Source organism: Chionomys nivalis, chromosome 8 (assembly GCF_950005125.1).
Source record: "Chionomys nivalis chromosome 8, mChiNiv1.1, whole genome shotgun sequence".
Classification (NCBI taxonomy): Eukaryota; Metazoa; Chordata; class Mammalia; order Rodentia; family Cricetidae; genus Chionomys; species Chionomys nivalis.
Genome location: NC_080093.1, coordinates 93,179,162 through 93,204,140, shown reverse-complemented (window position 1 = coordinate 93,204,140; position 24,979 = coordinate 93,179,162). Strand labels below are relative to the sequence as shown.

The following is a 24,979-nucleotide window of genomic DNA, read 5'->3' as shown; positions in this document are numbered from 1 at the left end:
TTAAGAGGGTGGCCCACAGACTGTTAATGGCTTTGAACATGTCATAGGATTAAAATATGGATAAACTGCATCAGGGAAAGAACAGTCATAGAATCTATAGATGAGAGCTCCATGTTTGAAAATATCATAAAATGAGAGAGTGCAAGCTTCTCGGTCTAGGAAAACTCCAACACGAGTGGGAGAGCCAGTCAGAAGAGGAAATGAGACACTGACTTTTCGAGGGACAGGGCCCACTGTAAAGACATTATATACAGACCTGCTTGTAATTCCTATAACCCAGTAGCCATATTTGGGCTGATATTTTACATCCTGTTTAACAATAGAATTTTTTATGACTCTGAAGCCCTTTTCATTCACTGCATGAAGCTGGGGTTTAGCACATCTTCCATCATTTATTCCCAGGATCCAGGCATCACATCTAGACACGTCTACTTCCCAGTAATGTTTCCCTGAGTAGATAGCTGGATACCCTAGGACACCTAAATTATAGGAATCAGAAACTTGAAAATTTCTTCTACAACCACTTCCATGTTGTATTTGTCTTTGGGCCACATTAATGACAATGTTTTTATTGCTGAGTTGAGGCAGGATCACGTGAACTGCAGAAAAATGAGACATATAAATTAAGAGTCACATGAGAAACAAGGTACTGCCTTATTTGTGATTTAATTAGCAGAGGCCTGAGAAAAAAGTGAGAGGGAATTTAACAGAGCCATTTTTAAAGTCAAGGAGAGGCAGATTGCTGTGCAAATTGGGAGCAGTAACATAAAACATAAGTATTAGTAGAGAAATAAAATCTAAAAATATATTAAGACAAGAGAGGCTGATGATGGGATTTCTCCTTACCCCAGTGGTTCTGGGCTTCCCGGAGCTCTGAAATTATGAAAATGCACAGTATTAAATTCAAGCAAAGGAATCAGAACATTAAAGTCAATATGCTCTGCAGAGTGGGGGAAGGTCTGGAAACTGTGACATCGGACGGGATGAATGATGCTGTCCATTATATATGATGCCATCACTGGGACCTTTCTCTATTCATGATCAGAGACATCACTCTCTATCCAGACAGTGCAGCCCTGGCACCCCTAGAGTCCCCCAGGTAACCAAAGAATGTAGCTGCTCTCACCTTGAAACACTTGCAGCATGTCTTTCAGATCTGGAGCTCGGAAGATCCTTCTCTGTCTTCTCAAGACAATTTCAGGTCTCAAGACGATTTCGGGCTGTTTCAGTCTTAAGTTCTGACTCCTAGAGACAAAATATTGACTCCACAACTCAGACAGTGTGACTTCTGACCACCAAGGACTCCCTATCACTCCCTATCATTGTAACTATAGAGGTTCTGGAGCTCTCCTGAGAATTCTGAGCTGGGAAAGAGAAGGTAGATACTAACTAGGCAGACGTGAGAGACACACTCATGCCCCCTCCCGCTTACTTGATGTGTGATACTTGGAAAGCCTTACTTCTCTGGAGCAGAGCTCCTCACTTGTACAGTCAAAAACTTTCTTCCCCACTCTCACATCTTCCCTCCTGGAACTCTTAAGAAATGATCAATTAGAAAATCTTAAAACAAATCAAACTAAGGTACCTAAAAATTAATGTGTAAGCCAGGCAGGGGGCCAAAAGCCTTTAATCCCTGCATTTAGGAAGCAGAGGCAGGTTGATTTCAGAGATCAATAACAGCCTGATCTCCAGAGTGAGTTCCAGGCCAGCCAATGCTACACAGTGAAACCTTGTCTGAAAAACAAAACCGGCAGGCAGGCAGGTGGGAAGGAGAAGGAGGGAGGGAAGGAAGGAAGGAAGGAAGGAAGGAAGGAAGGAAGGAAGGAAGGAAGGAAGGAAGGAAGGAAGGAAGTTGGGTTCTCAAGAACACTCTAAAGTCAGCGTGCAGAAACTGCTTCTGGGTAATAGAGTCATGGAGTCTGAGAAAACCCTCTGGTGAAAGTCAAGACTTTACTTTTGTCAATACGGATACTCTTAACCAGCTTCTAAATTAAGTTCTTTTTTAAGAAGACAGTTTTGAAAAGAAGACAGGAACACCAAACTAATACTGACATGAGTTGCACATGTTCAGAACATGCCTGATGTTGACAATCTGCATGTGACTCTTTACATAGAAGGGCACAACTTTTCAGTCTTCTGAAGTATGTGGTTTAGGTGGAGCAGCTGTGCCCACAGACTCAAGTCTGTTTTTGAAAAATCTAAGTACCCAAGACCTTCAGTGACTCACTGAGACACAGACTGTGATGCAGAGTGGACCAAGAGGTGAGTAGCCAGCCCCCAATCTGGACAGCACAGTCTCTAGACCCTAGGAACTGAAGCAAAGCCCCAGGACCCTTCCACACCCATCTCAGCTGCACTAGTGATCAGTGGGCAAGCCTCCTGCAGAAGGCTCTTCAACACCCTCCACCAGACCCTGTAACTACAAGTCCCACTCTGCCTCCAAACACACCCATCCCCTGAGACCTCAGCAGTTCCCTGACACACAGAAGGGACAAATAGCAACTCCCTGGGACACAGACAGCAACTGCAATGATTGGTTCAGGAGAGGATTCCTGAGGCACAGACGCCAACTTCAAGAAGTGAACCAAGAGGCAAAGACACTGCCTTCACCACTTGGAGGAAGAGATGGGTAGGGACCAATGCAAGAAGACATTCAGAATACATTCAACAACCTGATGAGCAATATAGCAATACCAGAATCTAATGGTCCTACAACAAGAAGGCATGAACATCCTAATCCACAAAAAGCAGAAGAAAATGACTTTAAATATAACTTTATGAAGATGATACAGTGATGTAGGAGGGCCTTCTGTCTATGTGTTACTTTCATTGGTTAAATAAAGAAACTGCCTTGGCTGTTTGATTGGGCAGAATTTAGCTGGGTGGAGTAGACAGAACAGAATGCTGGGAGAAAGAAGGCGGAGACAGAGAGCTGTCTTCCATGAAGCTACCAGGTCAGACATGATGAATCTTTTCTGGTAAGCCACAGCCTCGTGGTTCTACACAGATTATTAGAAATGGGTTGGATCAATATGTGAGAGTTAGCCAATAAGAGGCTAGAACTAATGGGCCAGGCAGTGCTTAAATGAATACAGTTTCCATGTAATTATTTCAGGTGTAAAGCCAGCTGGGATCCAGGCAAGAATGTAGCCTGCCGCTCCTTTTCTTACAGAGTGACTGCCCAATGTGGTCTACTAACTCCATGTAAAGTCTGAGAGGGTTTAAAAATGAGAGAGTTTAAAAAAAAAATGAGTTTAACACAGCTTTTTGCTGTTTGTGGATGGCATGCAACAGAGAAAATTTCCTGACTCAGCAGCCTTATTTAAAAAAGACTGTGCCATTTTAAAACAAGGCTTCGTGGGGCTGCCAGTGCAATCTCTGGCTATGGGGTATTTCTGGGTCCGAATGTTTATATGCCCACTCGGGATTGGGAAGAAAGTACTCTGAGACCATGCCAATGGCTCACTGCTCCCCACCTGCACCTGGGCAGATGGCAGGATCAGGTTTACTAGGCTTGCACAAGCGGGAGAGCATGGCGGATTCCTGCCATCATACACAAAGATGTTTCCAGGCTATGCAGTGGCCTGCCTGGCAGATTAGGCTATAACCGAGATAAAAAGATCATTCTCAGAGTTAAAGTGCTGAGTGTGGAGGCAGAGGGGAAAAAGCCACACAGTTTTAAAACATCGGCTTTCTGGGCTATGCTCCTACTGTGACCTCTGTCTCTTGCAGGAGACAGAATAAGGATAGGGTTTTCTGAATAAAATGCTTGCTTGCTTGATGGCAATGTGGACTTGCTGTGTGCCCGGAATAGTGCATGGCGCATGGGCACCAAATGGCTGAAGCAGGAGCAGCTCCGGCTCACCCTGCCATGCTGAACTGTGCTGACCTCAGGCAGGAACTATCGTAATTATCATAATAACAGTTCAGTTAAGGTTTAGACTGGGCAGGAAGCAGGCAGTACTGTATTACCTCTACATAGCTCAACTTAAGTTTTTAAGAAGTGCTTAGCATTTTAAGAAGTGCTCTTGGATAGTAAAGAATTACAGATTCACAGTAGGACAGATTCAGACATAAAAGACCTCTAAATGCGTCATAGTGTGAGACATACATAGGCTTGGGAGAGAGAAGAAAAATAACATAGCAAATAAAGTTAATGCCTTTAGAAAAGGTAAAGTCTTTAAAGATGACAGAGCACAGATAGTTATAGATTAAAAGAAATAAAGAAAAATAAGTCACATAAAAATGGAAAATTCACAGAGTTTGAATTCTGTATATTGTATTTTCTTTGAATTTTTTGACTGTGAATGAGCTAAATACAGAGAGACATTTCATTATATGGATTGCCAACCTAAACCAGAATGTATATCATTAGAGTATTATGACTTCAGAATTTGGGTAAGGGATATGATGCTTTGGGAAAGTTTTTGTTTTGTTTTCACAGAGGATGAGGCACTGTGGATTGTTTCTATCCCAATATGGTATGATAGACCATGCCCTTTTGAAAGGTTGCTGTGAACACCCTCAAAAAATTACTTCACTCAACTGCCAACTGAGATGAATCTGACAAACAAGATTCACCATGAAAGACCTGATTAACAGCACCCCCAATACAGCAGGAAAAAGTCTGGAGAGAAATAACTACATCCATATTCCCAAATATTGTTTATAAATGTTCTTTTACATTTAAAGGGGGATATGATATAGATATGAATGATTTGCATTGGTATGGATTTTAAGGTCAAATTTGTTATATGTATATGTATTTCTGATCTTGATTAAGGTATTGTGATTGTGTAGTTCATTTAAAAATGTAATGTATAATTAAGAAATATAGGTTAATGGATAATTATCAATAATAGTCAAGCTTGTAGTCATGTTAGTTTTCTAGATATATAGAGATATATTTCAGTTAGATAGGCATTCTTCATATCTTTCAAAGACTACAGAATATGGCATTTAATGTTTTAATAACTTAGGGCTTTTCATGACAATGAGACACATCTGCTCCTGGCAGCACCAATCTACTTCAAGAGGAAGATGGGCATTGACGAGGCTCCTTATGGAGTTGGTTAGCCATTTGGGCAAGAAACTGCTCTTGCCTGGACTGTTGCATAAACTGGACACAAAGAACCTGCAGAGAGAGAAATGCTGAACTTGCCTAAAGGTGAGATGATCCTTCGGGGTTCCTGGTTCATGAAAGCTTCTGTGAGACATTCTGCAGGATACAAAAGAAAGTGACTGAACTGTCTTTGAAATTTTCTGCTTCATGGAAATGTCTGCTGGATACTATGGGCCTGTAGGCTGAAGATGGATGCCCCAATAGTACAGAAAAATGTTGGGTGACTGTACAGGTAGCAAGATGTCTCTACATTTCTAGAGTTTTGGAAGTTGCTTACTTTTTGTTTACTTAAGTAATATGATATCCTTCTGGAGTCTTTGATGGAGTTGAAGAATAAATAGATAGATATAGTTTTCCTTAGTTATGATAAAAGATAAAATAGATCTAAATATTGTAACTGTAATTCCTGCTTGATAACTGCTTTGTTATATGTAATTTTAGTATGTTAAAGTTAAAGCCTTCCTTTTTGTTTAAACAGAAAAAGGGGAAATGGTATAGGAGGATCTTCTGTCTATGTGTTACTTTCATTGGTTAAATAAAGAAACTGCCTTGGTTTTTTGATAGGGCAGAATTTACCTGGGCAGAGTATACAGAAGAGAATGCTGGGAGAAATAAGGAAGAGACAGAGAGCCGCCTGCCATGAAGCCATCAGGTCAGATATGCTGGACCTTTCCCGGTAAACCACAGCCTCATGGTTCTACAAAGATTATTAGAAATGTGTTGAATCAATATGTGAGAGTTAGCCAATAAGAGGCTAGAACTAATGGGCCAGGCAGTGTTTAAATGAATACAGTTTTCATGTAATTATTTCAGGTGTAAAGCTAGCTGGGATCCAGGCAAGAACGCGGCCCACCACTCCTTTTGTTACAATACAAGCTCTTAAAGAGGGAATGAAAAACTCCCTTAAAGAAATGAAAAAGACAAATATAAAATTGGAATAAATCAATAAATCTCTTAATGAAAGCCAAGAAAACAAAAAAAGCAATCAAACAGGTGAAGCAAACAATTCAAAGAGTTCAAGACTTAATTTAAATGAAGGCAATAAAGAAAACACAAACCTAGGGATTCTAGAAATTGAAAATCTGGATAAATAAACAGGAACTACAGATGCAAGCATAACTAACAGATTACAAGAGATGGAAGAGAGAATGTCAGGAGGTGAAGATACAATAGAGGAAATAAATACATCAGTCAAAGAAAATGTTAAATCGAACAAATTCTTAACATAAATATCAAGGAAATCTTGGACACCATGAAAAGACCAAACCTAAGAATAATAAGGAAAGAAGAATGAGAACTCCAGTTCAAAGGCACAGAAAATATATTCAACAAAATCATAGAAGAATACTTTCCCAACCTACAGAAGGATAGAGCTACAAAGGTACAAGAAGCTTACAAAGCACCAAATAGACTGGATCCAAAAAAAAAAAAGGTCCCCTTGTCATATAACAATCAAAACACTAAATATACAGAATAAAGAAAGAATATTAAGAGCTGCAAAGGAAAAAGGCCAAGTAACATATAAAGGCAGACCTCTCAGAATTACATCTGACTTCTCAATGGAAATTTTGAAAGTCAGAAGGTCCTGGACAGATATGCATCAGACACTAAGAAACTGCACAAGCAAGTCAACACTATTACAATCAGCAAAGCTTTCAATCACTATAGACAGAGAAAACAAGATACTCCATGAAAAATCAGATTTAAACAATACCTATCCACAAATCCAGACTTACAAAAAGTACTAGAAGAAAAATTCCAACCCAGGGAAGTTAGCTGCAACCACAAAAACACAGACAACAGATAACATCACACTGGCAGATCCCAAAGAAGGGAAACACACAAACACTACCACCAGAAAATAACAGAAATTAAGAATCACTGGTAATTAATATCTCTTATTATCAATGGACTCAATTTACCTAAAAAACACACAAGTTAACAGAGATACAAAATGAGAATCCATTTTGTATCTTGTATGTGCTGCATACAAGAAACACATTTAAACCTCAAAGACACATATTACCAAAGGATAAAGGGTTGGAAAAAGACTTTCCAATAAAATGACCTAAGGAACAAGCTGGTATCCTAATATCTAACAAAATAGGCTTCACACTAAAATCAATCAAAAGAGATTTAGAAGGACACTTCATACTCATCACAGGAAACGTCCATCATGATGAAGTCCCAATTCAAAACATCTATGCCCCAAATATAAGAGTACTCACATATGTAAAAAAAAATTACTAAAGCTTAAATCGCACATCAAACCCCACACACTAACAGTAACAGATTTCACCACCCCACTCTCATTGATAGACAGCTCTGCAAGACAGAAACTTAACAGAGAAATAAGAGAACTAACAGGTGTCATAATTCAAATGGACTTAACAGACATCTTAGAACATTTCACCCAAGCACAAAAGAATATAACTTCTCAGCACCTCATGGAACCTTTTCTAAAACTGACCACATAGTGGGTAACAAAGCAAACCTCGACACAAAAAAAAAATTGAAATAGCCCACTCTATCTTATCAGATTACCTTGTCTTAAAGTTAAAATTCAACAACAATAATTGCAGAAAGTCTACAAACTCATGGAAATTAAACAATATTCAACTGAATCACCCCATGGTCAGGGAAGAAATTAAGGACCTCCCAGACTTCAATAAAAATGAATGTACAACATACCCTAACCTATAGGACACTATGAAAGCAGTGCTAAGAGAAAAGTTCATGGTGCCTACATAAAGAAAGTAGAGAAATCTCATACTAGAAACTTAACAGCACAACTGAAATTCTAGAACAAAAAAAAAAGCAGACTCACCCAGGATGGGTAGATGACAGAAAATAGTGAAATTGAAGGTTGGAATCAATAAAATAGAAACAAAGAAAACAATACAAAGAATTAATGAAACAAAGAACACTTTCTTTGAGAGAATCATCAAAATAGACTCTTACCAAAACCAACAAAAAGACAGATATAGAATATACAAATTAACAGAATTAGAAGTAAAAAGTGGGATATAACAACAGACACTGAGGAAATCTGTAGTAGGAGCAATGGGCTGCATTCCTGCCACCCAGCTCCCGGACGCCTGGCTAGCTTATGCCCCGAAATAACAACACACAAACTGTATTTTTTTAAACACTGCTTGGCCCATTAACTCTAGCCCTTACTGGCTAATTCTCATATCCAGATCAACCAATCTCTAATAATCTGTGTAGCACTAGTCTTACCGGGAAAGATTCAGCATGTCTGACCTGGCAGCTTGCTTCATCACATCTGCCCCAGAGAAGAGAGGAAATGGCATCTGAGCTCACTTCCTCTTCCTCCCAGCATTCTGTTCTGTTTACTCCACCCACCTATGTTCTAACCTATGAGGTCAAGCAGTTTATTAATTAACCAATGACCTTCCTCCATCATTTCCCCTTTTTCTGTTTAAACAAAAAGGAAAGGCTTTCACTTTAACATAGCAAAATTACATATAACAAAACAGTTATCAAGCAAGAATTACAGTTACAATATTTACATCTATTTTATCTTTTATCATAACAAAGGAAAACAGCTATAACTGTCTATCTATTCTTCAACTCTAGCAAAGACTCCAGAAGGATATAATATTACCTAAGTAAATGAGAAGTAAGCAACTTACAAAACTCTAGAAATCACAGAGACATCTCGCTGCCTGGGCAGTCACCCAAAGTTCCTCTGTAGCATTGGGGCATCCATCTTCAACCTACAGGTCCATAGTATCCAGCAGACATTTCCATGAAGCAGGAAATTTCAAAGGCAGTTCAGTCACTATCTGCTGTATCCTGCAGAATGTCTCACAGAAGCTTTCATGAACCAGGAACCCCGAAAGATCATCTCACCTTTAGGCAAGTTCAGTAGTCCTCTCTCTGCGAGTTCTCTGTGTCCAGTTTATACAATAGTCCAGACAAGAGCAGTTTCTTGCCCAAATGGCTATCAAACTCCATAAGGTGCCTCTTTGATGCCCATCTTCTTTCTTCTTGAAGTAGATTGGTGCTGCCAGGAGCAGACGTGTCTCATTGTCATGAAAAACGCTAAGTTATTAAAACATTTAAAATGCCATATTCTCTAGCCTTTGAAAAATATGATGAATGCCTATCTGAAATATATCCATGCACATCTAGAAAATCTAACTAACATGACTACAAACTTGACTATGATAGATCATTATCTATTAACAACCTATATACATTACATTTTTACATTAACTACACAATCACAATACCTTAATCAAGATCAGAAATACATATACATATAACAAAATTGACCTTAAATCTCTATCAATAAAGTAAAATCTATACTAATGCAAATTATTCATACCTCTATCATATCCCCCATTAATGTAAAAGAACATTTATAAACAATATTTGGGAATATGGACGTAGTTATTTCTCTCCAAACTGCTTCCTGCTGTATGGGGGCGCTGTTATTTAGGTCTTTCATGGTATAACCTGTGTGCTAGATTCATCTGAGTCAGCAGTTGAGTGAAGTGATTTTTTTGAAGGTGTTCACAGCAATCCTTCAGGAGGGCGTGGTCCATCATACCATATTGGGATAGGAGCAATCCACAGGGTCTCATCCTCTGTGGAAAAAAAGAGAAGAAACTCCTTTCCAAAGCATCATGTCCTTAGATCCAAATTTTAAAGTCAAGGTATTTTCAAAATATCCATCTTGGATTAGTTCAGCAGCATTTATAAACAAATATCTTTTAGCAGCTGTTGCTCCTTCCTCAGCATTCAAATAATTCAAAGAGAGCATAATAGCATATAGTATCAAGATTCTCTGTGTATTTTCCATCTTTGTGCAGCTTTATTTTAACCTCTATTTAGTTTATTTTTACTTTTACTTTTTGAGACAGGTTCTCTGTATATCTTTGTCCTGGAATAACTCTGTAGATCAGGCTGTCCTTGAACTCTCAGAGGTCCACCTGTCTCTGCCTCCCAGGCATTGGGATTTAAAGGTGTGGTAGCACACGCAGTGCTATCACACCTTGAAGTCACAGGGGTCAATCTCCATTCTGCCTCCCAAGTGTTGGGATTAAAGGTGTGTACTACCACACTCAACTACTCTCTTTCTCCTGTTTTTTTTACTTTTAAGAACTTTAACTTTTAGCTTGCATATATTTTTAACACACCGTAAATCATTTAGAGGTTTTCTTTGTTTTTTAATCTCTCTTTACTGTATCTCTCTTTTTCTGACCACATGAGCCTTTAAATTACTGAGCAATATGGGCAGGATTAAAGCCGTGGCTTTGGTGGCTGGATCCAGCCCATTCCTTAGCTTTCCAGCTTCATGGCTGAGCTACTGCTGGAGCCATTTTTATTGCCACAACTCTGTGTCGTTTCAAAGTCCCTGCCAGCAAGTAAGCTGCAGCATTCTTCTCACAGACCTCCATCAGAAATCCATAGAAAAATTAGGTCCCCAAAACTGGAAAATCTAAAAGAAATGGACAATTTTCTGGATAGGTACCACATACCAAAATTAAGTCAAGGTCAAATGAACAATTTAAATAGACCTATAGGTAGAAGAAAAAGAAAAGAAGAAGAAGAGGAGGAAGAAGAAGAAGAAGAAGAAGAAGAAGAAGAAGAAGAAGAAGAAGAAGAAGAAGAAGAAGAAGAAGAAGAAGAAGAAGAGAAGAGAAGAAGGGGAAGGGGAAGGGGAAGAGGAAGGGGAAGAGGAAGAGGAAGAAGGTCATTAAAATGTATGCCAACCAAAAAAATCCCAGGGCCAGATGGTTTCAGCACAGAATTCAAAAAAGAGCAATTCTTCAAATTGTTTCTTAAAAGGAATATTGCCAAACTCTTTTTACAAGGCTATAGTTACCTTGATACAAAAACCACACAAGGACTCAGCTAAGAAAAAGAATTACAGACCAATCTTCCTCATGAACATTGATGCAAAATAAAAAAACTCAATAAAAAATACTGCCAAACCAAATCCAAGAACACATCAAAAAAAATCATTCACCATGATCAAATTGGTTTCAGCCCAGGGATGCAAGGATGGTTCAACATATGAAAACCTGCCAATGAAATCCACCACATAAATAAACTGAAAGAAAAAAAAAACACATGTGATCATCTCATTAGATGCTGAAAAATTCTTCAACAAATCTCAACACCCCTTCATGATAAAGGTCTTAGATAGATCAGTGATACAAGAAATATATCTAAATATAATAAAGCAATATATAGCAAACCAACAGACAATGTCAAATTAAATGTACAGAAAGTCAAAGGGATTCCATCAAAATCAGGAACAAGGCAAGGGTGAAAACCTCTCTCTCCATATGTATTCAACATAGCACTCAAAGTTCTAGAAAGAACAATAAGACAAAAAAGATGAAGGGGATAAAACTGAAAAGGAAGAAGTCAAACTCTCACTGTTTGAAGATGATATGATAATTTAAATAAGTGACCCAAAAATTCTACCAGGGTCTACAACTGATAAACACCTTCAGTAATGTGGAAGGATACAAGATCAACTCCAAAAAATTAGTAGCCCTCCTAAATAATGATGATAAACAAGCTGAGAAAGAAATCAGAGAAACACCATCCTTCACAATAACCACAAATAAAATGAAATATCTTGGAATAACACTAATCAAAGAAGTGAAAGACCTGTATGACAAAAACATTAAGTTTATGAAGAAAGATAATGAAGAAAACATTAGAAAATGGAAAGATCTCCCACGCTCTTAGAAAGATAGGATCAACAAAATAAAATGGCCATCTTACCAAAAGCAATCTACAGATTCAATGCAATCCCCATCAAAATCCCAACACAATTCTTTACAGACCTAAAAAGAACAATATTCAACATCATATGGGAAAAAAAGCAAAACAAACCAGGATAGTCAGAGCCACCCTGTATAATAAAGGAACTTTCAGAGGCATCATCATCCCTGACATCAAGATCTACTCTAGAGCTATAGTAATGAAAACAGCTTGGTATTGGCATAAAAATCAGGCAGGTTTACCAATGGAATCAAATCAAAGACTTGGATATTAATCTACACACCTATGAACGCCTGATTTTTGACAAAGAAGCTAAAATTATACAATATAAAAAACTTCAACAACTGGATGTTGACATGTAGAAGAATTCAAATAGATCCATATCTACCCTCATACACAAAACTCAAGTTCAAATGGATCAAAGACTTCAACATATAGCTAGCAACACTGAACCAACTTCATAGAAAAGAAAGTGGGAAGTAGTCTTGAACAAATGGGCATAGGGGACCACTTCCTAAATACAGCACCAGCAGCACAGACACTGAGATCAACAATCAATAAATTGGACCTCTTGAAACTGAAAAGCTTCTGTAAGGAAAAGGACACAGTCAGTAAAACAAAATGGCAGCCTTCAGAACAGGAAAAAATATTCAACAACCCCGTATCAGACAGAGGACTGATTTCTAAAATATATAAAGAACTCAAAAAACTAGACATCAAAATACTAAATAATCCAATTAAAAATAGGGTATAGATCTAAACAACGAATTCTCAACAGAAGAATCTCAAATGGCCAAAGAACATTTAAGGAATTGCTCAACATCCTTAGTCATCAGGTAACTGGAAATCAAAATGACTCTGAAATACTATCTTATACCTGTCAGAATGGCTAAGATCAAAAACACAAAGATAGCTTATGCTGGAGAGGATGCTTAAGCTGGTGGGAGTGCAAACTTGATCATCTGCTGTGGAAATCAGTATGGTGATTTCTCAGGAAATTGAGAATCAATCTACCTTAAGACATGGGAATACCATTTTTGGGCATACACCCAATGGAAGAACACTCATACCACAAGGACATTTGCTCAACTGTGTTCATAATATTATTAGTAATAGCTAGAATCTGAAAAAAACCTAGATGCCTCATCTGAAGAATGGATTTTTTAAACTGTGGTTCATTTACACAATGGAGTACTGGCCAGGGATAAAAACAATGACATCTTGAAATTTTCAGGCAAATGGATGGAACTAGAGAAAAACCAAACTGACTGAGGTAAGCCAGACCCAGAAAGACCAACATGGTATGTACTCACTCATATGTGGACACTAGATAAAAAGCAAAGGATAACAAACCTATAGTCCAGAACCTCAGAGAAGCTAGATCAAGGAGAACCCCTATGAGAGACAAACAAGGATCTCCATTGGAAGGGGAAATAGATGAGATCTCCTGAGAGAATTGAGAGTAGAGGAGGAGAAATGGGGAGCAGAAGGTGAAGGGGTTAAAAGAAGGGGCGGGGAAGAGAACATGAGGGAATGGGATGGTCAAGATGGAGGAAGGACAGAGAAGGAGAGCAAGGGAACAGATATTTTCATTGAGCAAGTCATTATGGTACAAGCAAGAAACCTGGCACTAGGGAAATTTTCAGGGATCCACAAGATGATCTCAGCTAAGGTCCTAAGCAACAGTAGAGTGGAGAGGGTGCCTAAACTGGCCTTCCCCTGTAATCTGACTAACAACTACCTTAATTGTCATCATAGAACCTTCATCCAGCAACTGATGGAAGCAGATGTGAAGATCCACAGTTAAGGACAAGACCAAGCTCCAGTGTCCCATTGAAGAGAGGGAGGAGTGATAATATGAAATAGCTGATCTGAGCTAGTGAGAGCTCACTGACTCTGGAATAACAGTGGGGTAATCTGCATAGAACCAGACTAGGCCCTCTGAATGTGGGTGACAGTTCTGTGACATAGACAGTCTGTAAGTTCAATAGCAGTGAGACCGGGATGTATCGCTACTGCATGAACTGGATTTTTGAAGCCCATTATCTTTGGAGGGATACCTTGTTCAGTCTAGTTATAGGGGAAAGGGCCTTGGTCTTGCCTCAAAGTGATATGCCAAACTTTGTTGACTCCCCAATGGAAGCCTTACCCTCTCTGAGGAGTGGATGGGGGTTGGGGTGGGAGAAGGTGGGCAGAGCAGGAGAACTGAGAAGGGGGGGAAGCAGAGATTTATATGTAAGATGAGAAAAGATTGTTTATAAAAATAAATAAATAAAAACAAAAACAAAAGAAAAATTTAAGTACAACCACAAAGGAACTCTGGATCTCTTCTAGCCCCATGAGAAATACACAAATCCAGAGGAATTTTTTCGAGTATACAATTCTGTGAGCACTGCAGACAAGGACAACATACCCTACCTAGGATGAATCTATGAATCAAGTATCTGTGAGCTGCAGACAAAGTCAGACACAAGCACAGAGCACAGACAGCATGATGGAACCACAAGGAGTCTGAAAGCTCCTGTGGCTCCATTCGCCTCTTCCCACTGCTAAACCTAACTCTGTGACTCCCCATTGCCCTGTCCCCTAAAAGAATCAAATCAGTTCCCAGTAGTTACAAAACAGTCAGAGCCTGTATTTCCCTACATCCTCCTCCTCCTTACTGGAACTTCAAACTAACAATTTGTCTAAATCCCCCCATTTATTCTAGTTGAATACTAAATAATTCTCACCACATGATAGGGCTATTCTTCCATGTCAGTACAAACATACCTCGTTAGGACACAATTCACACCCTAGAGAGAAGGGAGAAAACACAGTCAATAACATGTTCTGCGTGTTCTTGCAAATCCTGGTCTCACTCTCACTGAATGTAGAAACATATTCAGAGAATCAAATCTGTAACCCACGGTTCTCCAAGACATGATATAAATAGGATACATGACTCTTTACTTGACTTACATGTAAACTAAGACTATTTTCTGTCCCATACTACAAGGCTTTGGAAAGCAAAGATGAATAAATGGTAGTTTGAAAGCTTACCTAGGTTTTGAGGTATGTACAACTAAACATGCAAACACATGGCTCTATCCATGCTCCATGTCAGCTCTCCATCACCTTACTTACAACTGACAATATGAGAAGCTGATTCCTAAATTATTTGAGTCATTTAGACACAATTCAATATGTTATTAGTAAAGAAGCCACAAGGACTAGAACCATAGATTGTCAGATACTTAAAACCAACTAACCATATCTCTCTCTTTTTCTTTTCTCTGCAATTGTTCTGGCAGGAAAAGAAGTTAATTTAAAGAGACATATGCGGCAAGTTGAAAAACTATTGAAACAATGATCATCCCCCAAAATGGGAATTTCTCCAGGATTTTCACACTGGAGAAGAAAAACAGCTCAGAGTGAGAACTGGTCACCGAAAGAGATTTCAAGCACTTTTAATTACTTATCAGACCAAATTAAAGTATGAGTCTGTAACCCAGATAATAATGGGAGAAAGACCACACTTTTACAAGGAATACTCATTTTTGTATATCCTTGCCTCTCTATTTAAATTTTGATATTACTTTGAGAAAATGAAGATGGACAAAGGGTTTTTTTTTAAACTTTTGTCCGTCTATCAAATGCAGCCACATTAATAAATATCCTTTTTTATCTTTCCAATACAATTTTTGCTCTTTTACTTGAACAGATATCAAGACCTGACCCACCAGGTTCACTTTGATATGTTAAGTAGGCACCTCAGTTAGCCATATATCCTGGGTTTGATACCTAATATTATGTAAATATTTTCTCATGTTTGGATTTCAAATAATATTGGTAGATTTAAGTAAAGTTACAATCTTTGAGAAATGTGACCATTCTTCTAGCAACTAGCAATTACCAAGGGCTCCTTGCCCATCATTAAACTTCCTATGAAAGTTCACTCTCCATCGTGGAACTTGGTGTGGTTTTGGCTTGCACAGGTCTTGGGTTTGGTGTCACAGCCAATGCTAGTTCATATGTGTTGCTGCTAAGCTATGCCCAGAAGACACTGTTTTCCTGGTAGACCTTCATCACCTCTGCCTCCTACACTCCTTCTGACCCTTCTTCTGCAGAAATTCCTGGGCCTCTGAATTAGAGGTGGGATAGATAGATAGATAGATAGATAGATAGATAGATAGATAGATAGATAGATAGATACATAGATAGATACATAGATAGATACATAGATAGATACATAGATAGATACATAGATAGATACATAGATAGATATAGATATATTCCATTTAAAGCTGGAAAGTCTGCAGTCTCTTCCTCTTTCTACCTTGGCCAGTTGTGCATTTCACTATATAAACCTGATGCCTGAAATTCACTATATAGACCAGGCTGGCCTTGAACCCATGAAGCTTCATTTGTTTCTGCATTCTAACTGCTGGGATTAAAGGTGTGAGCCAGCACACCTGGCTGTAGGTTTGGAAGTTTTTATTTCATTTTCGTTGTTGTGTGTCCTCATGTTTTGTTTCTGTGTATGAGAAGCCCTCAAGTCCTGGGATCCCAGGCAGTAGATGCTTGGCTACACATGGATTTGTTTTATATAACATAAACCAAAAAAGCAGATTTCATAGAAAAAAGGATTCTGGGGAGAACTTATCATTCTAGTTATAGATGAATTCTGATGTTTAAAATTGTTCTCATAGAGACATCTGTATGCTCATGTCCACTGAGTCATTATCATGGTAGATAAAATAGAGTCAACTGGAAAACTAATCAGCAGATACATGAATTAAAATGATATAATAAGCATATATGTTAAAATATTAGGTCTTCAAAGCAAGAAGTATTGTCATTTGTTGTATCTTTATAAACTCAGAAAACTTATGTTATACTAAACCATCTGGGCACAGGACAAAACAACACTAAGTGATATTATTATACATATCATGTAAAAAAATTAACAGGAACTTTAAAGTTCCAGGCTTTAAGACTTCCTTTCAGGTTTCGATTAAAGATGGCATGATAGCTAATGGTTGGCTAAAAATTTGAGGCTTAAAAAAAATCTACTCACAACAAATACCATCTATCCATGTATATTTATTCTTCTCTCAATTCTTATTCATCCTTGCTCTGTCTTGCTCTAACTTGTTCTTCCATGTTCTCTCTTGTTCTCCCCATTGCAAGTATTTTCAGTCATATGTATCCTTAAAACCAGTAATTCCCCAGCCCTAGCAGGTTCCAGGGCTGGAATGCTTTTGCCCCATAAAAAATCAGATAAGGACCGGGCAGTGGTGGCGCACGCCTTTAATCCCAGCACTCGGGAGGCAAGGCAGGCTGATCTCTGGGAGTTCGAGGCAGCCTGGTCTACAAGAGCTAGTTCTGGGATGGGCACCAAAGCTACGGAGAAACCCTGTCTCGAAAAACCAAAAAAAAAAAAAAAATCACATAAGGGCTCTCTCTCTCTCTCTCTCTCACACACACACACACAGACACATGCATACACACACACGAGCCTGTCAGCTCAAAGGTAGCTAGTGCACACTGGTGAGCTCCTTAATGGAGAAAGTTAGTTAAGAAAGGAATTAAATAATCAGGGAATTCTGGAGGGGAAGGTGAGTGTGCAACACTATGTTGTTAGGTGGTCAGTAAAAAGCTAAAATGTTTATTATCAGTGTTCTGCTTTTTTACTCTCCCAGCATGTATAGAATCGGGTAACCAAGCAACAACGTAAACAGTAAGAGAGAAGTCATGCCTCTCAATCAGATAGCACATACACCAGAAGCTGTGGTTTCTATGGGTTTCAGTCTTGAATTCTGCTCTAGGCAGTAGAAACAAAGAAGGGACCTTGGCCTCTAAATCCTCAGTTCCGGAGTATGCTATTATCAGCTGTTCTAGTTGTGAGGTAAAACCAGACCAGAAGCATAGGTAAGTAGTATCTCTATGTCCTTGGATATCTCTGAATACCTTAAATAGAATGTTCTTTCCTTGGATGCTAAGCACTGACCAAAAGCCTTCTGATAAAGATAATTGCAGAAAAACAGATTCTTGCATTACCTAGGGGAGAGGAACAATGCCTGGTAGTAGGAAACTGTTTTCACATGTAGCCCAAAGGCATAGAAAACAGTTCTGAACTGTGAAAATTAATTCCCAAATATGCAACAGAAAGGGAGTTACCTACAGCAAAATCTATAGCAAAGGAAAGCCACTTTATTCACAGAGCAATATTGCCAAAATTTCCCTGAATCTTAGTTTAACTTTATCAAAGCCCTGGGTTCTGATAAATTGCTGTGAAAATGGCTCAGTAATTACCATATAATGTTGTGGTTTGTAGCAAAAAATTAATCTCACCAAAGTAAAGATTAGAATTTGGGTTATAAGAGGCAGGAGGCAGAGGAAAGTGAGCAGATTCTTTGGTCAAGTGATACAATTTCAGGCATGTAGAGTGTTGTGTCTGTAGTTGATATCTATGTGAACTAGCTTAGTTTAGTCATATATACATAATTCCATCTAATATAGGTGATGAATGAGTGTCCTCAATAATAATTAAACCAATGCAATGGAAACCAGTAAACTAAAGGAGTATGATAACTTCCTAGAACTATCAAGGTCTATAAGATTGGCAATTGAGGTGTAAGAACCAAATTCCTACAGAGATATTCATCATCAGACTATGACTTTGGTTTAAAGTATTTAAAAAAATGATAGAGATAAAATGCAATACAAATTTTGTACATGTACAGATAGAGAAGACACCTTTCATCTCAGCAACTCGAAGACGGAAGAGGAAAACTCTCTGAAATCTTGGGTGGCAACTCCCCTCCCACTGACCACACCAATGAATCAGAGGCAGTGGGAGTGAAACTCTCCAAACTAATATCAAATTCAGGTGAAATGACAAATGACTGTTAAATATGCTTCACGCATGCTCACATTGCAGTAGGGTAGTAACTACCCATGATGCAACAGATCTCTCCAACGTTCTGCTACTATACTTTTTTTGATAAACTAAAACATGCAATTTCCCCTGGCCATCCAGGCATGCGATCATTTCCCCAGCTTCTGAAACTGGTTCAGGAAAGAGTTCAGGGAGGGTCCAGAGAGCCCCCACTGTTCTCCCCAGGGAGATCACAGCAGCACAGAAGGAGGGAAATGGCTTCCAGGTATCCTGACTCTCAGATGACAGACCCTCTGCAGACTTACCTGCAGCATCTCTATGGTTGAGCACTGCAATCCATGCTCAAGATCTGAGATGAGGTCTCTCACTGACTCCCTCTGCTTCTCCAGCTCATTTTCAGATTCTTCCAGTCTTTTGACAATGTCTTCCTCTTTTTGCATCAGCTTCTGCAGCTTATTCTTCTCCTCCGAATACAGGAATTCTCGCATTTCTCTAAACTCCTTGTGGACATTTTCTACACCACTCTGTATTTGGTTCTTCAGGGATAAGAAAAATGGAGAGTTATTCACACTGTCCTAATGGGACTGAGAGACAGAAATCCACTGTTCTGATGGGGAGTTCTCACAGGAACTGAGCTTGGGAAGGGAAGGCACTCTTAGGAAGGCATCTGTCTCCTATCAGTTTCTGTTCATGACATTCCAAAACAAAGATCTTAGGTCACCTTTACCAAGGCCACCTGAGCCAAAGTGGGTACCTGGGTGTGACTCTGTTTTCACACAGCTACTTGCAATACTCCTCATTCTACCTCTGAACCCCTGAGAAAAGCTAACCCCAAGAATAAAAACTGTGACTATCCCCAAACATCTTCCCAACAGTCACAGTTCCAGAAAGCACCACAGGAGTGAGTCCCAGGACTCAGTGCCATTCTCACCAGGCCCCCGCCATGGTGTCAGCTCCTCACACAGCCACACTTAGCTGTGATGCACTCTCTGTGCAGCCCCAGCTCGAGGAGAACAGGCAGAGAGGACTAATCAAGGCCTCTTGTCCCCATCAGACTCCAGGGAATGAATGATGTAGATGCATCTTCTGTCTATGTGTTACTTTCATTGGTCAAATAAAGAGATTGCCTTGGCCTTTGATAGGACAGCAGCTTAGATAGGCGGAGTAGACAGAACAGAATTCTGGGAGAAAGAAGCAGAGTCAGGCAGACGCCATGATTCCCCTTCCTGAGACAGATGCTGGCTAGACTCATGCCGGTAAGCCACAACCTCATGGTGACATACAGATTATTAGAAATGGGTTAGTCAAGATGTGAGAGTTAGCAAAGAAGATGCTAGAAATAATGGACCATGCAGTGTTTAAATGAATACAGTTTCCGTGTTATTATTTCTGGGGCTAAGCTTGCCACACGGGAGCCAGGTGGGACGAAAAGCAGGCCTGCAATTCCATCTGCAAATGAAGAGCCAGGAAGCTTCTTGCCCAGGTCCTTCCCAGGAATCAGGCTATCTCCCTTGGGAGGCAGAGTCTCCACTTGCCTTCCAGAAAGTTCTCTTCTTGTGAAGTTCATCTTTCCACTGGTCACATCTTTCCTCATTAGCCATCTGCAGCTCCAAGGCAGCCTGGAGCATCCCCTGTGGAAAGCAATCGTAGCAGAGTCAAGCTGTGTGCCTAGTAGGACAGCTGCTCCTAGCCAAAGGCCAAGAAACCCTTCTGGAAAGACAGGAGGTCTAAGACTGTTCTCTTTTTAATATCTTGTGCCATGATTTATGCACATAAAGTAGGTAAATCTTCAGTCTCCAGCTCAATCCATTCTTGCATTTACATACACATAAGCCCCATACAGACAGACACAGAAATCTCTCTCAGTCAATCTTCCCACCAAGTACACACATCTCACTTTGATTCCAGCATCAGAAATCTGGGGTAATTGTATTAGCTTTCCTGGTCTTTCACATAAATATATACATACACGCATGCGCTGCAATTGACACCTGCATATTCGTTTTCTTAAAAAACAACAACAACAAAAAGCTGATCTTACTATGTAGCCCTGGCTGTCCTGGAATTTCTGTCTATACCTGTATAACCTCAAACACATGGGTTTCCAGAGTCCTTATATTGAGCCATGCCCCACCATACTTGTCACATGAACTTTCTTTTGTCATTTTCCCCCTTTTTATTGTATTTTTTTCTTGTGTTGTCACAAGCTGCCCTACATTGGGCTGCCATATGTTGGGAGCCACATTTTTGAGGTGACTTTTGCCAGGTTCCTAGCCATAATCATTTTCTACGTTCCTGGGTTTGATCATGAGGATTAGAAATGTTAGAAGGAACAGAGATAAGAAAGAACCACAGAGACACAGGATAATAATAGGAGGGTAACTCAGCCTCCTGCATACTGAGTTGGGAGTTCTGAGTTCTCTGAGTTTCCCCCTGTTTAACTTTCCATACATATTTGTACACCAATACAACAGGGGGGAGAAGGCAAAAGACTGCTTTAACATGACAAAAATGACAACTAGAACAGTTGCTTGCATCAATACTTTGAGACATCAAGTCATTAATTACAAGGAAAGCATTCTGTTGTTTAGGCAGTGAACCTACCCTATCCAAGTATAATGAAGGCAGCCTCTTCCTAGGTCAAACCTCCTAATTCAAAAGAAGGAGCAGAAGTATGCTTGAATTCTCTGATCTTTGGTCAGGGTGGAGTGGATCTCCTTTTATGGACTATCTTAATGTCCAAAACACCAAGTAACCACACCCTAGGTTAGGGTGTAGGCCACAGTTGTCAACAACTTTGAATAAGCTCAAACTCTCTGACCTTCAGACGAAGTGGAATAGGCTCACATTTTTGGGCCTCCACAAGTTTTTTTTCATTGAAAATAGATTTTTTAATGCAATACATTGTGATTACAGATTCTCTGGCATCTACTCCTCCCACTTCCTCTCCACCTCCTCTCCCGTTCAGATCCACACCCTGTATGTCTCCTGTTACAAAACAAAAAAGCAACTGTTTCTCAGCCTCTAGAGATTAACCCAAACATAACAAAAACTTTGCTGAAACATTTCACTCAAAACCAGACACAAGGCTTTACTTTCCATATCAGTACAGCCCAAACTTATCGTTATGAGAAAAAGAACCCTCAAATGTGGGTATAGTTCATTTTGTTTGGTCATTGTCTCCTGCTGGGCATGGGACCTTTCCTAAGAATAGTTTATTTCCCCAGTGAGACTCCCTTGGAGAAAAGTAGGTTTACAAATAGCTATCAGCTGCAGATTGCTTCTGGGTTAGGAATGGGTCATGTGCCCACTTCTTCCAGCTCTAGAATCCCATATGGTGCAGATGCTTGCAGGCTCTGTGCATGCTGCAACAGTCTCCATGAGTTTACATGTGGGTTCAAAAACAAACAAATGAAAACAAAGTCCCAACACGGAACTTGCCTCTGTGCATCTCACTAGGGAATTCTTTCCCCTCTTCCCAGATGTTTTAACTGCTGCACGTACATTCTCTTCACTACTGCACGTCATTCATTTACTACCCCATGGTTGGAAGTCACTGGACTGGTTTTTAGGTAGTATGAATGAATCTGACATAAACAATGTAAGTAGATAAATATGAAATGAATTAGCGGTTCTGCTCTTGGCGTTTCTTGGTCATCAACTCAACTTTACAGGACAGTTCCAAATATTTTTCTATCCTAGTATTTGTAGTCCAGGCAGATTCTCATGCAAATAAGTGGAATAAATCATCATGTCCTTTTAGGACTCTAAAGGTAGGAAAGGATGGAATGATGTACCAACCCCAGAGTCTATGATGTCCAGGTAATTGAACTGACACACCAAGTGGAGATTTCCCATCTGTTACTGTCTCCTGCTCTGGGTCCCACACCCTCCCACTTCCTACCTTGTACTTACTGGCCACCTCTTCAACAAGTGCAGTTTGGTGACCACGGTGATCCTGAGATCTCTCACAAAGCCAGCAGATGGCCACCATGTCCTTCTCACAGAAGAGCTGGAGTTTCTCTCCATGCTGTACACAAACATTCACCTTCTGTTCCTCTTCTGGGCTGGACTTGAACCCCTTGAGCCTCTCCACTATGTTGGCCACATGCCTATTAGGCCTCAGATTCCCAAACAGGTAACTCACTCGGCACACAGGGCAGATGCCTTCCCCTTCTTTGCCTTTGTTGGACTCATAGTTCAGTGTGATGCAGGCTCGGCAGAAGCTGTGGTCACAATCGGCACTCACAGGTTCTTTCAGAAGCTCTAGACAGATAGGACAGGTCACCTCCTCCTTGATCATCCCCAGGACTGATGAGGTCATTGTTGCTGTGATGCTGAGTCTGTCGGTCTGTACTCCTGACACTTCTGCTCAGGTACCTGAGTGACTGGGATGACGAGAAGGGGAACAAGTGAGAAAGAGAAACTCAGCACTTAACCATAAAGAGATCAATGAATGCCCTCAATGATAAGGGAAAGAACAAAGGAGAGAGATATGGAGAGTTCAGAGACATAGCAAAGGAGTATGTTGTCATTCTTTCCAGTCCTCTGCTATATTTCATCCCAAATGACTAATTTCAGATGCAGGATTGTTATTTCATTTCACTGAAGACCAGGAAGATCATGTTTCCTTCCATCAGTCTTGTGTAACCGACCTTCTGTCCTTCCCTTTCTTTCCCAGGACAAAATCACATCTTCAGTGTTACAAGCATCAAACTATTCACTTCTCCCCCACTGTACTTCCTCCTTCAACAGCACCAGGCAGCGTGACCCTCTGATCCTCTGCTAACCAGTCTTTTACTAGAAGCCTGGTGCTGACCTGGAGTGTACACAGTCCCATCTCCTGATAACACATAAGCAATGATTTCTCTTATTGCCATTTAATAAATGACAACATTTGTGTTTGTACACATGGTTAAGGCAAGCCCTGTACTAGATGTATAGTGATAGCCACTTACAAGGCTCATTTGTCTGTAATACATTGAAAGGGGATGAATAGCAACCCTTTAGTGTCTTCTTTCAGAGGTCATTGACCTACCACATAGAGTTCAGTAAAGAAAAAAGGTGACATCCAAGATAGAATTGATAGCCAGGACATTGGATGTATGGAATTATTTCTCCAAGCACTGCAGATTTTGAGGAATGCTGTGTATGTAAATGTTGAGAATTTATCCTGTGTGTTTTTCCTCAAATACAGTGGCTTCCCCTTAAGCAACTGTTGTCCTAATCAGCAACTGTAACTCAGCAGCTACCAACAGTTCAAAGGGCACAAGGGCAAAAGGGCACAGGCTGTAGAAATTCTGTTCCCTTACAGGCTCTCTCAAGGCCACTAAGGTAAACTTCAACTAGATCTCCACCCTCTATGACTTCAGGATCCAAAGGTTGAGGTGAAATTCTGTTCATTCAGAGAGGCTGAATAATCAATAGCTAGTCCTTTCTCCTTGCTTGCTGCTCACAAAAGCAGTGTGTCCTTCTGCTCCACTCACACTTAAGAGTCCTTTCTTCATGAGGTCCCTCCCTACTACTTCCTGTCAGCTAGTTGCTAACTCAACCTCATGACCTCAGGTTAATTTTATTCAATAAGACAAATGTAACATGTTTTTCCATTGTTAACAAAAGCAATAGGAAAAAGAAATCCAACTCACTTTAAAGTAGTATTTCCCAACATTCGTGGTCTAGAAATTTAACAAAGACATTCATCGAAGACTCCATATATGAAGGCCAGCTGGATGCTGAGTTCAAAATCACAAAAAATTATACTTCAAAGTAAACTAATTTTACCTGATAACATGTAATATTAGTTCAGTAGGCAAAGCCAATAGGCAACCCACAGCTCATCAGCAAATGAAAGATAAGAAAAACTCTTCCCATTCTTTGCATGAGACAATTTGAAAATGCACACCATTGATTCAGGAATAAAAATTCTGCAAATGTTTAAGTATAGGTATAAACTTCCTTATTTTAAAGCCACATTTAAAGAGTCTACTGCTAATCTCATAGCATATTTAGGACAATGGAAAGAAAGTCTTTTTTTTTTAAGTTATGGCAGAAAAACATGGTGCTTATTGTTGTCATTTCTAGTAAACACAGCAATACAGCAGGACAGGGGACGTATTAGCACCACAAGACCAGAACAGAAATAAACAGAAGGTGTTCAGAGTTGCTTTTTTTTTTTTTTTTTTTTTTGGTTTTACAAAACAGCG

General features: G+C 39.6%; 1 protein-coding gene across 1 annotated transcript; it reads right to left on the bottom strand.

The window, feature by feature from the left end:
• On the bottom strand, positions 1-23,106 carry LOC130880352 (tripartite motif-containing protein 30A-like). The gene is made up of 7 exons (XM_057779340.1): positions 22,681-23,106; positions 20,312-20,407; positions 19,082-19,312; positions 14,666-14,688; positions 1,127-1,245; positions 847-873; positions 1-599 (listed from the first exon to the last, which is right to left on the bottom strand). Exons 1-7 carry the CDS (start codon positions 23,098-23,100, stop codon positions 1-3), a joined length of 1,515 nt encoding a protein of 504 aa, XP_057635323.1. The 5' UTR covers positions 23,101-23,106.
• Positions 23,107-24,979: the final 1,873 nt, after the last annotated feature.

Bases quoted from the DNA above. Each gene is read 5' to 3' on its own strand.
- LOC130880352 (XM_057779340.1), bottom strand. From the start codon at position 23,100: ATGACCTCATCAGTCCTGGGGATGATCAAGGAGGAGGTGACCTGTCCT. The intron at 19,313-20,311 runs GCAAGTGGAGAC...TTATCCCTGAAG, and splicing joins AGAAGAGAACTTTCTGGAAG to AACCAAATACAGAGTGGTGT. The intron at 600-846 runs GTAAGGAGAAAT...ATTTTTCTGCAG, and splicing joins GGAAGCCCAGAACCACTGGG to TTCACGTGATCCTGCCTCAA.